This window comes from Elgaria multicarinata, chromosome 4 (genome assembly GCF_023053635.1).
Source record: "Elgaria multicarinata webbii isolate HBS135686 ecotype San Diego chromosome 4, rElgMul1.1.pri, whole genome shotgun sequence".
Classification (NCBI taxonomy): domain Eukaryota; kingdom Metazoa; phylum Chordata; class Lepidosauria; order Squamata; family Anguidae; genus Elgaria; species Elgaria multicarinata.
Genome location: NC_086174.1, coordinates 38,145,313 through 38,159,340, shown reverse-complemented (window position 1 = coordinate 38,159,340; position 14,028 = coordinate 38,145,313). Strand labels below are relative to the sequence as shown.

Genomic DNA, 14,028 nt, shown 5'->3' with positions numbered 1-14,028 from the left:
ACTATTTTATCTCTATTTTCTTTTGTTTCTGTTGAAGGTTTTAAATGTTCTTCTGTTTTTGTATGGTATTTTTAATTTATATTTTCTGGTTTTGCACATTCCCAATAACTCACCTTAAGGTCAGGGTAAACATCAAGAAATAATATTAAAAATAAACATCTTGTTGAATTGTATATTTGTTTCTCATTCCTGTGTCTGCTAGCTTTTTGACTGCAGGCATAACTTCCCTCAGAAAGCTTGATTTCAATAGATTGTTAGTCTAATAAGCTTGCCTGCTGTGTTTTGTATTTATTTTTATTTGATCCAGCTGTTGCAGTGATGAAACCCAACAATGTTTTGTGAAAGGTAACTGTTCAGGTAATCATTACTGTCTGTACTCTTTGCATTTCAATTGCCTCTGACAACACACTTTATGTTTTCCTACCCCACCCCCACATGTGTATAGGCCTGCCAATTTGAGGTTAACACTCCATGCATTTGATGAAGTGCCCACAAAGACTTATGCCAGAATATATTTATTTGTCTTTAAGGTGCCACAAGACTCTTTCTTAACTTCAGCATGGTTAGTTCTATATAAATCAGCATTTCCCCCCTATATTCAGATCCCCTTGTTTTACTTTTTCTCCTGTTAGTGTAATCAAAGAACATCTAACCAGGGTGTTTAATGCAAGAAAATATTGACCAATTGTCAGCAATCTTAGAGAACAGAAAGAACTTGCAAGAGGGAGAGAACTTCCAAGTTGCTGTATCAGCTTCATTTGGATGTGTTTCTTCTAACCTTTCTCAGGACATCTGTCTTGGAAGGTGTGATCATGAGGTTGGTGTTAGAACCATGAGGTGTAATAAAATCTTAATACTTTGCATTCTTGCTCTAAAATTGAATACATTGCTGAGAATATCACATTTATAGCTTGTGGCATGATATACTGAGACTGATGTTGACATTCCAGATGAGGGTGCATCATATATAATCCTATACATGTCTGCTCAGAAGTAAGTCTTATTGAGTTCTGAGAAGACATGCATCAGATTGTTCTGTTTTAAAACAGAAAAAAATACAACTGATCATAAGCATTTTATTACTTAATTTCTTAAACATTTCATAGGTAAGGTCTCTCTAGGCGTTGCACAGATTAAAACACAATAAATCCACAAACAATTAAAGTTCTGCACAGAAAAAAAGTCCAACAGATTGCTGTAGTGTATTAAAGGTATTATGTTTCTTCTCTGTTCTCCACTTTTGAAAGGCAGAGTTTCCTAAGAGGTGTGTGTGTGTCTGTGTAGTGAATGGTGAGCCTGCTGAGCAGTGCTCCGCTGGCCCTCTTCCGATCGAGCCAGCCTGCTGAGTGCTTGGCGTTGCTTGCGCCTGACACCTCTGGAAAGTATGCATTCCCAGCAGCACACCATTAGCATGCATGGAGAATTGCGCACTTCCGGATGCCTCACATGCACTTTCCCTCCCTCCCTCTGCACCCATCTGGGCCTGAAAGGGCCTCTTTTGGCTCCAGTGGGCAAGGGAGAGGGGAGAGGCACATGGAAGTGGACTTTCTGGGCTCTGGAAAGTGTGCACATTCCACGCCAAGCTAATGGCGTGGTTGGGGGAATCTGCCTACTTTCCGGAGGCCCAGAAAGTCCACTTTCCCACACCCATTGGTGTCTGAAAGGGCCTCTTAATGCTTGCATTAAGAGGCCATTTCAGGCCCTGGTTGGGGGGGAGGAGGAGGGTTTTCCCCTTCTACTCTAATGGTGGCCACCACTAGAGTAGAAGGAAAAAAACTCTTCTCCTCTCCCTCCCACTGATGGGGGGCTTAATGGCTTTGGTAATAGGGCATTTAAGACCCCCCTTCACTGAGGGAAAGGATTTCTCCACAAGGCTGGAGAAATTGCATATTTCCCCCTGCTGCATTAATGGTGGCCACCATTACTGCAGTGGAAGAAAATGGACAATGGGCGCGTGCAAGTCAGGGTGGAAATCTGACCAGACCTGCACCCCCTTTGTCAGCGTAGGGACCATGGGGCAAAAATCTACTGGGTGTGCTTGCTGAGATGCAAGAGGACCAAGCTTGGGGTATCTGGTGAGCTTGTGGGCCCTGGCATATTTTCTACCCATCCCTATGTATTTTTGGGAGGGAGAGTATTCTGTTGAATTTCTGAAGACAAAGGGTATTTCTTGCTGTCAAGGGTAGCCTTAATGACAATTTACATAGTACAAGTTATTTACACCATGGAGATAATTATGCCCTTATGGGAAGGGGTAAAATGGCAAGGGTTTTATGTTTTCATATGGGACAAATAAAGGGGGAGAAAGCTCCCATCGTACTCAGTCCTAGAATAATTGTAACAATTATGCTGCACTTCCTACTGTACTCCACCTACCTTGCATCATAACTTCCTTTCTCACAGTTGTGGCTAAATGCCAGAGCAGCACAAACTGGTCTGTCTGCAGTAACTGAGAAGGCAGGAACATATGCTGACCATCAGCCATAGATATAGGTAAATACTAATTTCCTGTTAAGACTTGCCCTAGGGCAGTGAGCAACTAGCTATGAAATGATTCAAGATACCAATGTATCTTGTATTTCTATTTGGTAGGTTGTTTTTAGTGTCACTTACTTTAATCTTCAGGAGGCATGCTAATATTGAACAGCTGAATATTTGAATAATTGGCATTGAAAGGTATGTAGAATTCCAGTTTGCTTGATCTGTAGCAGATGTACTCCTCTGAATCTTTGTTAAATTTGAAAACAGTTTTTATCCACAATGTTGTTTATTAGATTAAAAACCTGCCATTGTAGAGACTTCCTTTTGTTATTCAGAAAGTTGTAGACAGGTCAGCAAAAATTACAGAAGCATTTTTGCCTTTGATTTCTTTGTGGTCTGCTGGTGAAGAAATTATATCTATGTTTTCTGGGAACACAGGTAAGGTGAGCAGTCCTGGAACACAATGGTGTAAATGGGCTTTTTGTTTGGTAAAACTCTGAAACTGTTTGGCTATTTAAGTATGGCTACATAATTTTCATAAGAACATAATTGCTAGGTTTCTATTGTCTCCCCTCACTTAACTTAAAATAACTTTTGTTCTTGTTGGAAAATATGAATGAAGCCTTTCATGGCTTCTCAGAATCGGTTACTGCCTATGTAATTCTTTCCAAAATGTACTTATGCTATCTGTGAAGAAGTTTAGCTATATAGAAATAAATGTTGAAATTAATATAGCACAGAAGTGTTGGCTTTATGTGACAACAGGCCCTGCTTGTTGTCCATATTGAATATATCCTACTTTGTGAGACACATTCTTTAGAGGTCCTTTTAAAAGACTGCAATTAGTAACCAGCTATTAATGGCTTAGTTAAATTAATATGAAGTGTGCACTTTACACCACTGAAGTTATTTTCGGTATATTATGTAGCACTAGCTCAGATTTCTGAAGGATATAAACCATTTAGGGAAACAAAGTCATTTTGTTAATCTTGTTTGTGGCTGCTTCACAAAAGACCACTTTCATACATGGGTATCATATTTGCATAGGAAAAGTGTGTGTGTAGTGTATAATGTGTGACAAATGTATGCATCTGTGCTGCCTCATGTATGATGCGCTTTTGATTTGTGATCTGAACTTGAGAAGTTACTTTGTGGCTAGGATTTTTGTCACTTGTAAAGTGATAATACTACTTCAGTTAAAGATGTTCTTGATAATATTTTCTTTGTACTATATTCTGTCTTCAGTTCTATGCAAGTGTCTGCTTTGAATTTGAATCTGGGATAAGGAAAAGTCCTTTATTGTATTTTTGGGAGTTGTCTAATTGGTGTTTTTTCATCAAGAGATATGAATCTGGTCACAATAAGGTCTCTTAAAAGAAGATTTTGAAAAATTGGTATAGATGAGCATATAATTAACATTCTCATTGATTAACAATATTATTGAATAAACTATTATTGAATAAATTATTGAAAGAACCTTGGTATTGGACAAGGGCTGTGGAGACCCTAATTCAAATTCCTACTCATCTATTAAGCCCACTGGGTGACCTTGGGTCAGTCATCACTATCTTGTAGCCCAAATACAAGGGACCATGCATGCTGCAGAGGACCATGCATGCTGTTCAGAGCTTCTTCTTTGAGGAAGGGCAGAATAAAACTGAATGAATATGTTTGCGATTATTATGGAAACATCTGTTTCTTTTCAACAGTATGCATTCTTTTCTCTGATTTGGGGAACCATACCTAATCTTACTGTAATAAATTTGTTGTGAACATCCTGTATATTGTAAAAGGGCCATTTGAAATTTATTTGGATTTCAAACCTGTGCATCTTCCAGTGTGATTTACCATCATTTTCCAGTAATACCTACTGCGCTCTGCCTAGAATAGACAGGCCAGACTTTATGCAAAAGAATAAATATATATAATCTGAAATCAAGTATGGCAATATTAAAAAAAACCCAGTCACTTCAACATCCCAGGAAGCTCTGTCACAGATCTTAAGATGGCCATTCTTTAAAAAAGGGAATTTTAAAGACCGAGTTCAATGCGAAACCATTCTACTACAGTTTATCAAGAGATTCAACTCTTATCTTCTGTGGCTTGAACAGGACAGCGGGTTTTTTAATACTACTACTACTACTACTACTACTAAGTGTGTTAATCACTCTCCTGTGCAAGAAAGTCTGTGTTATTACCCAACAACTCTTTTGTGTCCACTGTTAATAAGGCAATTATCACTGTCTATACTTACTGCATTTTAGTTCCCTCTGCCCTTAGTCCAACCCACCCATGTATATATTCCTGTAAGAGAGCTTTGGCTATTGGGCGGTATAAAAATGTAATAAATAAATAAGTTACAGGGCAATACTTCATGCATCTGCTGAGCTGACTGTAGTTTATGAAAGCTTATGCCATAATAAATGTGTTAGTCTTCAAGGTTAGTTTTTGTTGTTTTTGAATAGGATACGGTTTTCTTTTTATAGTAGCAATGCTGTAGATAACATATGTGAGAGGGCATTAGTTGTAGTAATATAGAGTAAAATTATACAAACAAAGCTAGCTGACAGTATTGTTAGGAAACCTACAACATTTCATAAAACCCTTAGTATAACTTTTGCATTGAGTAGCTTAAAGAACAACTACACTTAATGTAGGGTGTCTCACATTTTAATTTGTACCTTCCTATTCCCACTTGTTTTTCCGGTTACACCCTTTCTTCCGGCCCCAGGGTGTGTTGTAGTTCTACCCTACAGAGGGCTATATTCAGTAGTGATATGTAAGGCATTTAATTAGCATGTTGGCAGGCAGGTGTTCAAGGGTATGTGAACACAAGATTTGAAATCAAAGACCAGGTTTTCATAATCATGGAGGGGGAATGAGCTACCATGGTTTATTTTTCCTCCCTGCATGTGTCAGTCACAAGCTGCCTAATTAGCAGAATTACCTTCGCTGGGCACGGGTTGTTGTGCCCAGGCTGGCTGGCTGGGGTGGTTTGCAAACCACCCTGAAAAACATGGCTTGTTCTAGGGCAGTGGTTCCCAATTGGTGGTCTGTGGACCCCAGGGGGTCCTCATAACCCACCCAGGGGGTCCGTAGCACCATTCACATATTCACCATTCATTTCTGGAGTCTGATGACGACGAATTCCTACCAGAAGTAAAATATAACATCACTGAGCACCTGCGTGATTTAGCAACTAGCTTCAGAGATTACTTACCTGCACCTAATCCTGAAAACTCATGGATAAGGAATCCTTTTGAACGTGGTGACGTACAACTAACAATTCTATCTGCAGAAGAGCAAGATGCACTTGTTGACGTGACTTGTGATGGTTCACTGAAGTCATTTTTCAAAGAATATAGACTGGACCAATTCTGGGTGAAGGTTTTTCCTGATAATAAGAAGTTAGATGAAAAAGCTTTGAAACATCTAGTTCCATTTTGTTCCACATACCTTTATGAACAAACATTTTCGACATTTTGTTATATGAAGAACAAGCATAGAAATCGGCTTGATGTTGATCCAGATTTGAGATTAAAAGTAGGAAACATTGAACTGGATGTGGAAGGGATTGTTCAGGACAAAAAGAGGCATGATTTCTCCCATCACATTTAGGTTTAGTAGCTGCTCGACAAGTCATAATTTGTTCAATTGTAAACTAGACGTTAGTAAAATTAAATTAGTCTTTATATTCCTGACTAAATCATTGTCATTTTTGTGTGGTAATATCACAAATTTTATGGTCTTTTTTTTTTAGTATACCTAAAATCCTTTGCTTATTAGGGGCTACCCCTTATTCTCGCAAAAAAAAATGCTTTGCACAGGTAACTACCATAGAGATAACAATTTTTTCAAAAGTAGGGGGTTCCATGGCTTGGCATTTGAAAAACAAGGGGTCCACAGTACTTAGCCAATTGGGAACCACTGTTCTAGGGCATCAATGTGGTTTGTAAACACCCCAGCCACCTGACCCTACTGAGTTCAAATGTCATGACAATCCATGTTTGGCAATGGTAATTATGCTAATTAGGCAGCTCATGAACCACATGCATGAGGAGGAAAAATAACTGGATTATTTTCCCTCTGTAGTTGTGCAAACCCTCCCAAAGCTTGTACAGGACGATGGTGAAGGCAGGGGACGGTATAAGATATATCCATAAAATGATGCTGGAATTGTATCCTGTGCACAAACCATTTTTCAAGTGAAATGTTAAATAGTGGAGCATAGTAACTCTTGTTGAAGACATTTTACTGCCGGAAGCATTAATCTGGCAGCTCTTGCAGATATAAAGATTCAAGGTAACTCCAGGAAGTGAATAAACATGCTTAATTATTTAGACATCATCAGAGCATGGGCTGGATACAATTTGCCTGGCTTTTTAGAAGCACTGAAAATCATAGCTACTCTTGAAATCATTATATCTGAATATCAGACATAGTATTTAACCTTTTTTGGTGGGTAGAGAAGAAACTGTCATCAGCATAGCTTTGAGGATTTACAGTTGAAGGGTAACTCGTCTTCTATTAAAGAGCTAGGTAAGATTTCCAGAATATAACCCTCTGCAGTTAAATTGAGGGAACAGCTAGCTAGAACAAATTTCAGGTGGCAATCTATTGAAAAAAATGCCATTGGAAATGAATCGTTCTGAGACAAGGTGAACAAGGTCGTAAGAAACTTCAAGGTTGTAGATTTAGCTTAAACATTAGGAAACATTACTTAGCTGGAACAAAGTTGTGCAGGGAAGTTTTGAGGTTGTTTTATAGGCATTTTAATGGATGTTTTCAGAGTAGAGACTGGGCTAGGTAAGAGTGGCTCTTAACAACACTAATATTTTGCGCTTTCATCATGACTTTCTAACTAACTTAGATTCTGTATCTTTAGTAAGAAGCAATTGTTGATGGTTGGTGGGATGATGATATCCAGAAAGTTAGGACCTCTTTGGGTCACAGACGTTTTGTAAGTGTTAGCAAGAGGCTGAGGGTTCTAGATGACAAGAGATCCCATCTGTTCACATATTTTGCCTTAAATAATAAAGATTTTGCAGGCTGATTTAACTTCACCTGTGGGGTTGTTAAGCTTTACTTTTGGATCAGGTGGGTCATTGATTATTATTTTTTAATTAAGCTAGCCTTTTCAAGGAAATTGCCTTGTCTTAACCAAAGTTACATTCATGCAAGTGAGAATAGCTGTAAGGGTTTTTCAGGAGATGATGGCTGGGTTCACACATCACATTAATCCATGATGAGTGGCAAGCTACAGTGTAGGTGGTTATGCAAACAATCTCCTTGCTCACATCAGATGATCAGGCAAACAAGCTATGCAGGGTAGTTTATTTTATCCCTTCCATACTCCTACTCCTCCCACTCAGCCTGGCAGGTATCGTGCTTCCTTTGTGGTGGGAATATAGATTGCTTGACAGGAGCAGAGCGTCAATAGCATTTTTGGATGTTTTTGCCAAGCAGTTCTGTAGGAGATCTCTATAACCCATGCTGCTGGTAACCCCCCATAGGTGTTTTTTTTTTAAAAAAAACCCTCACTGCAGACAGTGGCTCAGTTCAGACAACACGTTTCTGAATAGTGGTTTTAGAACTCCACGGTGGAGTTTTTACACCATTGTTGAGAAATGTTTTGTCTGGTTGGAAAAAACTACGCAACAGTGGAGGTTTTTTTCGGGGTGGGGGGGAACACTCCACACAGAACATCCACTCTGTGCAGAGGAGAGTTCCTGCATAACCGTTGTGTTGTGTGTTGTGTAGCAGGCTCCATAGAGTTTTCCGTTGAGTTGACTTTTTCCGCTGGCTACAGAGTTCCCTGGCAAAAGCAGTGAAAGGAGCGAGTGCTGCTCTAGGAGAGCCACTGGGATTGTTTTTAGCAGCAGTGGCTGATGGGATACCATTGGGAGGACCTGGGTAAGAGAGAGGGTAGAGGAACTGTCAATCAGACGTTGTGTTGGATTTTACTCAACTCCACTGTAGCCCATAGGCACACAATGGTGGAGTTACAGCATGTTGTGTGGGGAGTACCCCCTGAAAACTCAACCGTTGAATGGAGTTTTCACACTGCGTTGACTAACATGTTGTCTGAAATGAGCTAGTGGGTTCTTAGGGTGGCTTATTTGGGGGAAATAATTTGGCGTGGATAGGTAGGAACATCCCACAATGGGTTGTTCCAGCAAATAAACCATCATGGGTTAGTAAGTTTTGTGAACCCTGTCAGTGCCTCCAAAGCTATTTTTACTTTTATGCTTAGAAGTAAGTTACTTTTGTGGAGTATCATGATTGGTGAACAGCATGTAAGGAATCCTAGATTTCTTTTTGTCTGTCTGTTCCTATAATTCTTTTTTAAGGTCTCATCTGCATTTTATATCCTGCATGAAACTGTTGTAATGAGGTGCAGCCCTGTGCACAAATTACTTGCATGTAGGCGTTTGTGTATCGCTGCTGCAGCGGGGCTGCATTCCTGGGACAGCTCTGTCCCTAGACTCCTGTGTTTACTTCAGAAGTTTGAATAGGAAATTATACTCGTGAATGCTCATGCATTGGGGCTCCATACTATTCAGATACATAGTATTGCAGGGTATTCTGCAAGGTAGAGCTAGCCCACGGAGAGATACCTTAGGAGTATGGTTTGGGGGATGGAGCCGGGAGTGCAGCCCCTCTCTCGTAGCATATTTGAGTGCCCTACATATGAGTAATGCATAAGGTTAGAGAAAAAACTAATTGTTTCAAGAAATAGGGCCTCGATCTAGTTGCATTGCCACAAATAAAGAGAATTAAAGAGTTGAAGTTGTGGAGGCCTAAACTTACTTCATTGAAAACCAGAGATAAAATGCGCTAAGGATTTGTGAAACTCAAAACTTTTGTAAGATGGCAGAATCATGTAGTCAGATTCCACAAGCAGTTCTACTTGCCTTCAGTACAAGCATTTTGAAAGGATGGTAAGGGAGCAGAAAGCAACCTGCCCTTGTGGTCTGATGTTGGTTCATGTGGAGGATTGAAATGCTTGCATTTGTTAGACTTGAGACTGAACAGGCTTACCAGATTGATATAGGTAGGGAGGTGCTGCCTTAAAAAGAAACCCTTAAAAATTGTTTTTTAGTATTGTTTTACTTCAGTACACCAATTTGGAGCATTTGGTCTGGTAGTTCACAATTTTTGGTAGAAAGTATCGTTGCTATGCACTGTATAAGGTGTGTGCCAAAGGAAAACCAGGGTTTGTGCTAAGACAATAGAAATTCTACAATTAGTGATCACTATTCTGTTTTGCTGTCATGTGTTTAGATTTATGCTTTTGTCCAATGTTATCTGTGTGTAGTCGGGGTTGTGATATAGGACTTTTTGGTGAGAAGCAAACATTTTGGTAATAGAAATATCACTCATTACTTCAACAGATAACAGAATACCCTGATCTCTTTCAGATGTTTCTTACAGTGTACCTCAGCAATAATGAACAACACTTTACTGAGGTGCCAGTTACCCCAGAAACCACTTGCAGAGATGTAGTGGATTTGTGTAAAGAGCCTGGTGAAACTGAATGCCACCTGGCTGAAGTATGGTGTGGCTCAGGTATGTGAAACATGGCATTTGTAACTTACAGACATTTAGATAACTTGTTTTTGTTTATTTTAACATCAGAATTAACTAAAAATATTTAATTGAAGGATCACATGAATTCTGAAGAATATTTAAGTTGTGGAGCTTTGTTTTAATATTACTTGCTTTTATGTTACTGTAAAATGAAAATAGAGTATTATGTTAATAGAGCCTGGGAGAATCAATTGCACACTGGCAACCTGAGTTGAAATTCTGGCCAAGGCAGTGACTTGTGGATTTTTCACACAAGACACTTAAGGGGCGAGTTTGGATAATTGCAGTGGGGGGAGAAGCCATCGTGGCTTCTCCCCCTGCCCTTGCATGTGATGTGCGCATGACTGCCATTCGCATTATTCCCCACGTTGCAGCGTTGGTTGGTTTATCGTCTAAAAACGGCATGGGAGGTGGTGGCTTTGTACCCATCCTATACGTCTACTGCACATCATGGGTTGTAGGTTGGGTACAAAGTCACACGCACACCCTGCACTACATGCTGGGTTCAGATGATATGCCAACCCATGCTGCAGTGCAGGGAATACTGGAAATGGTGGATGCATGCATGGCACATGCGGAGGCAGGGGGAGAAGCTACAGTGACTTCTTCCACTGCCGTGACAGTCTGAACCCTGTCAAGGCCTGGTTTCCCCCCATGCCTTGTTACCTGTACCAGGATTTGTCTGGTTGACAATCGAACAAACCGTGGTTTGTTTTCTCAGTCCTTGGGTTGTTTCCCTCTTTTGCCCGCTCCCTCCATGTACCTCAACTGCCTTTGTGGCACTCCAGCACTAGAATGTAAAGAGGCTGATTGATTTTTACTGCTCACCTGCTACCTCTGTAGCCTAATAAAACAACCCATGATTCTGGGTTCTCATGTAATGATAACAGATGGTTTGAACAACCCACAGTTCACAATCCAACAATAAACCATGACCTGGTTTGCATGACACTCCAGGCTTACCATGGGTTATTCAACCCCAGATGAGCTGTGACATATGCCAGATACCATTTTGAACATGGAAACTGTAGTTGGGGCAATAGGAGGGTTGCCATATTGTGCAAACCCAGCCACCGTGGCATATTTGAGGGTTAAATTCTCTTAATGGGTTGTTTGTGGTTAACAGCCCGTAGGTAACCCATAGTTCTTTTTCGTGGTCTCTGTGCATCACACTGTGGGCTCTGTGCCTGCGCTGAGCCTTTGCTCCGGAAAGGTTTAGTAGCTGAAAAAAGCATTATTTTTGGTGGGAACCCCTCCCCCACTGTCCAGTGTGCATGCTCCCGCACGTTCCTGCCTTCCCCTCAATTCCTTTGTGACCGCCTTAGCTGGTGCTTTGTCGAAAGGTTCTCTCCTCATAATAGGACTTTGTAGCTGAGCGTTTTTTCTCTTAAAGTTTTCTTTCTGTTCTTCTTTCTCTCTATATCTTCGTTTCTAATCCTAAAAAATAAATAAAAAAATAAATTAGGTTTTTCCTCTACGTAGAAGTTTTTTCTCTTTCTCTTTCTACATTGTATGGCCCTTAAAGCGCCATTCCGTAAGTGCGTCCGCTGTGGTGGTAAACTGCCTGTGGCGGACGGCCACTCCCTTTGCCTCTTTTGTTTAGGAGAGGCACACATTGTTGAGACTTGCCACCACTGCCAATCATTCTCAAAACAAACAGAAGACACAGAGCGGATCATCTGAGGGCAGAACTCTAGAAACAAACTCTCCAATCTGTCGATAAGCCTGTTGTAGAAAAGCCTCCCATGGCGTCTACCGCACCATCGACGTCGAAACCTTCGACGTCAACAGCTCCTTCAACGTCAACAGCTCCTTCAACATCGGCAGCTCCCTCGATGTCGACATCCACGTTGGATCGACCATCAGCGGGCCACTCTCTCATGCTATCTACTGCTAAAAAGATATCAAAGAAGGTGAAAAAGGCCAAGTCTCCAACGGAAACTCATTCTAAAAAGAAGAAGAGGCAGCATACCTTACCGCCACTGGCGATGGCTACTGAGAGTTCAAACCTGGTAGAACGCCTGGCCATTGAACTTCTCTCCACAACGTCGGAGGGAGAAATAAGGGAACCCCCGACTCCGACGTATTTATCGTTTATCTCTGACTCCACAGGACATTGTCGATGTGGTAGCTCGAGATCGACGCCCTTCAGCTGAGCTTACTCGAACCCTGCCCTCTCCCCCTCGTCCGCCTATTGACAGGGATCTGCCTAGATCGGGTGACAGAGGAATGCCTCAACCATGGTTTATTTATTTATTTAAGGATTTTTATGCCGCCATTTAGCCAAAAAAGGCTCTCACGGCGGCTTACAAAAGTATTTCTTGACAGTCCCTGCCCACAGGCTTACAATCTAAAAGACATGACACAAAAGGAAAAGGGATTGGGAGGGAGGAGGACGAGGGGGAAAAGGAAAGGATCTAGAAAGGAGATTACACTGCCTCGATGTAAGAAGGGCGTTAGCCTTTTATAAAGACAGAACACAGTTTTTTCGTGAATCTCAGAGACTCTTTATTTGCTATGGTGGAGAGCAGAAAGGAAGTGCAGTGTCAACTCAACGCCTTACGGGATGGATACTGCACACTATCAAGCTTGCCTATCAATTATCAAAATTTGAGTTTTCCGCAGGGTGTCAGAGCACACTCCACTAGAAGTTTGGCCACATCAACTGCATTTGCTAGAGGGGTTCCCCTAGTAGATATTTGCAAAGCAGCGACTTGGTTGCGGCCACTAACGTTTGTCAAGCATTACAACGTAGACGTCCGTTCCCGGTCGGATTCTTCGTTTGGCAGAGCTGTCCTCTCTGCAGTGCTTTAGTGAAACCTACCCACCTCCGGTAAGTGGATTGGCTTGGTAGTCGCCCATAGTGTGATGCACAGAGACCACGAAGAAGAAGGACAGGTTGCTTACCTGTAACTGTGGTTCTTCGAGTGGTCATCTGTGCAGTCACACAACCCTCCCACCGTCCCCTCTTCGGTGTCAACTACTGATACGGAAGAGTACTGTTTTCCCTCTCGGTACCACGGTTGACCTGTTTTTGGTCACAAAGGAACTGAGGGGAAGGCGGGAACGTGCGGGAGCATGCGCGCTGGACAGTGGAGGAGGGGTTCCTGCCAAAAATAACGCTTTTTTCATCTACTAAACCTTTCCGGAGCAAAGGCTCAGCGCAGGCGCAGAGCCCATAAGGTGACTGCACAGATGACCACTCGAAGAACCACAGTTACAGGTGAGCAACCTGTCCTTCTTGGTACACAGGTAATGACATCCCACGATTCAGCAATCCATGATTTGTTGTTACGTGCAAAACAGGTCTTAACATTGTTTCCTCTACATCTTTAATGTAAATGTAAAAACTACTGTGGATAGAATGTGAATTTACTTTCGAAATGGTTCTCCCCTGCACACATAGAGCTGTACCTTTTAATGTTTCTGATCCTCTTAGCTAGTTGCCATAAATGACAAGTGCAAGCATTTTTTTCGCACACTACTTTTTTTAATCTCAGAGAGAGAAGAGAGACAGGAAAATTCAGGTTGAAAGGGGACAGCTCAAATTCAGGACATCAGCCCCCAATTTTGTTGCCTATCAAACTTATTCATGGTGGATGGACAGCAAGTGTTTTGGAATTGATAAGGACTCTTTATACTCAATCTAGGCACAGTAGATTCCCTGTTAATTTAAGATAATATTCTATCCCCTCAGCTCATGCCTCTAAAATGTTAAATGAATACCTAGATCCTAAGGACACACATACCTCTGATCACTCACATTAATTATGATAGTGTCTTATGTAAGGTAAGTGCGTATATACCACCTAGTGTTTTCTGTGTCAGCTACAAACATTTTCTAGTACCGAATATTCAGCTCTGTTCATTTATCCTATGGAACAGCTTTAGCAGTTCTTACTGTACTGTGCTGGCACGCTGACCTAGTCAGTTTGCCACATTGGCACAGAAGAATAG

General features: G+C 41.2%; 1 protein-coding gene across 2 annotated transcripts in view; it reads left to right on the top strand.

Moving 5' to 3' along the window:
- The window catches only part of TP53BP2 (tumor protein p53 binding protein 2), a 65,005-nt gene that overhangs the window by 19,339 nt on the left and 31,638 nt on the right, over positions 1 to 14,028 (top strand). The window contains exon 2 of one of the 2 annotated variants that reach the window (XM_063124110.1): positions 9,903 to 10,050. The exons of the other annotated variant lie outside the window; for it this stretch is intronic. Coding sequence (XP_062980180.1) covers positions 9,903 to 10,050 — 148 coding nt within the window. The remainder of the gene's footprint in view (positions 1 to 9,902; positions 10,051 to 14,028) is intronic. 2 annotated transcript variants of the gene reach the window in all.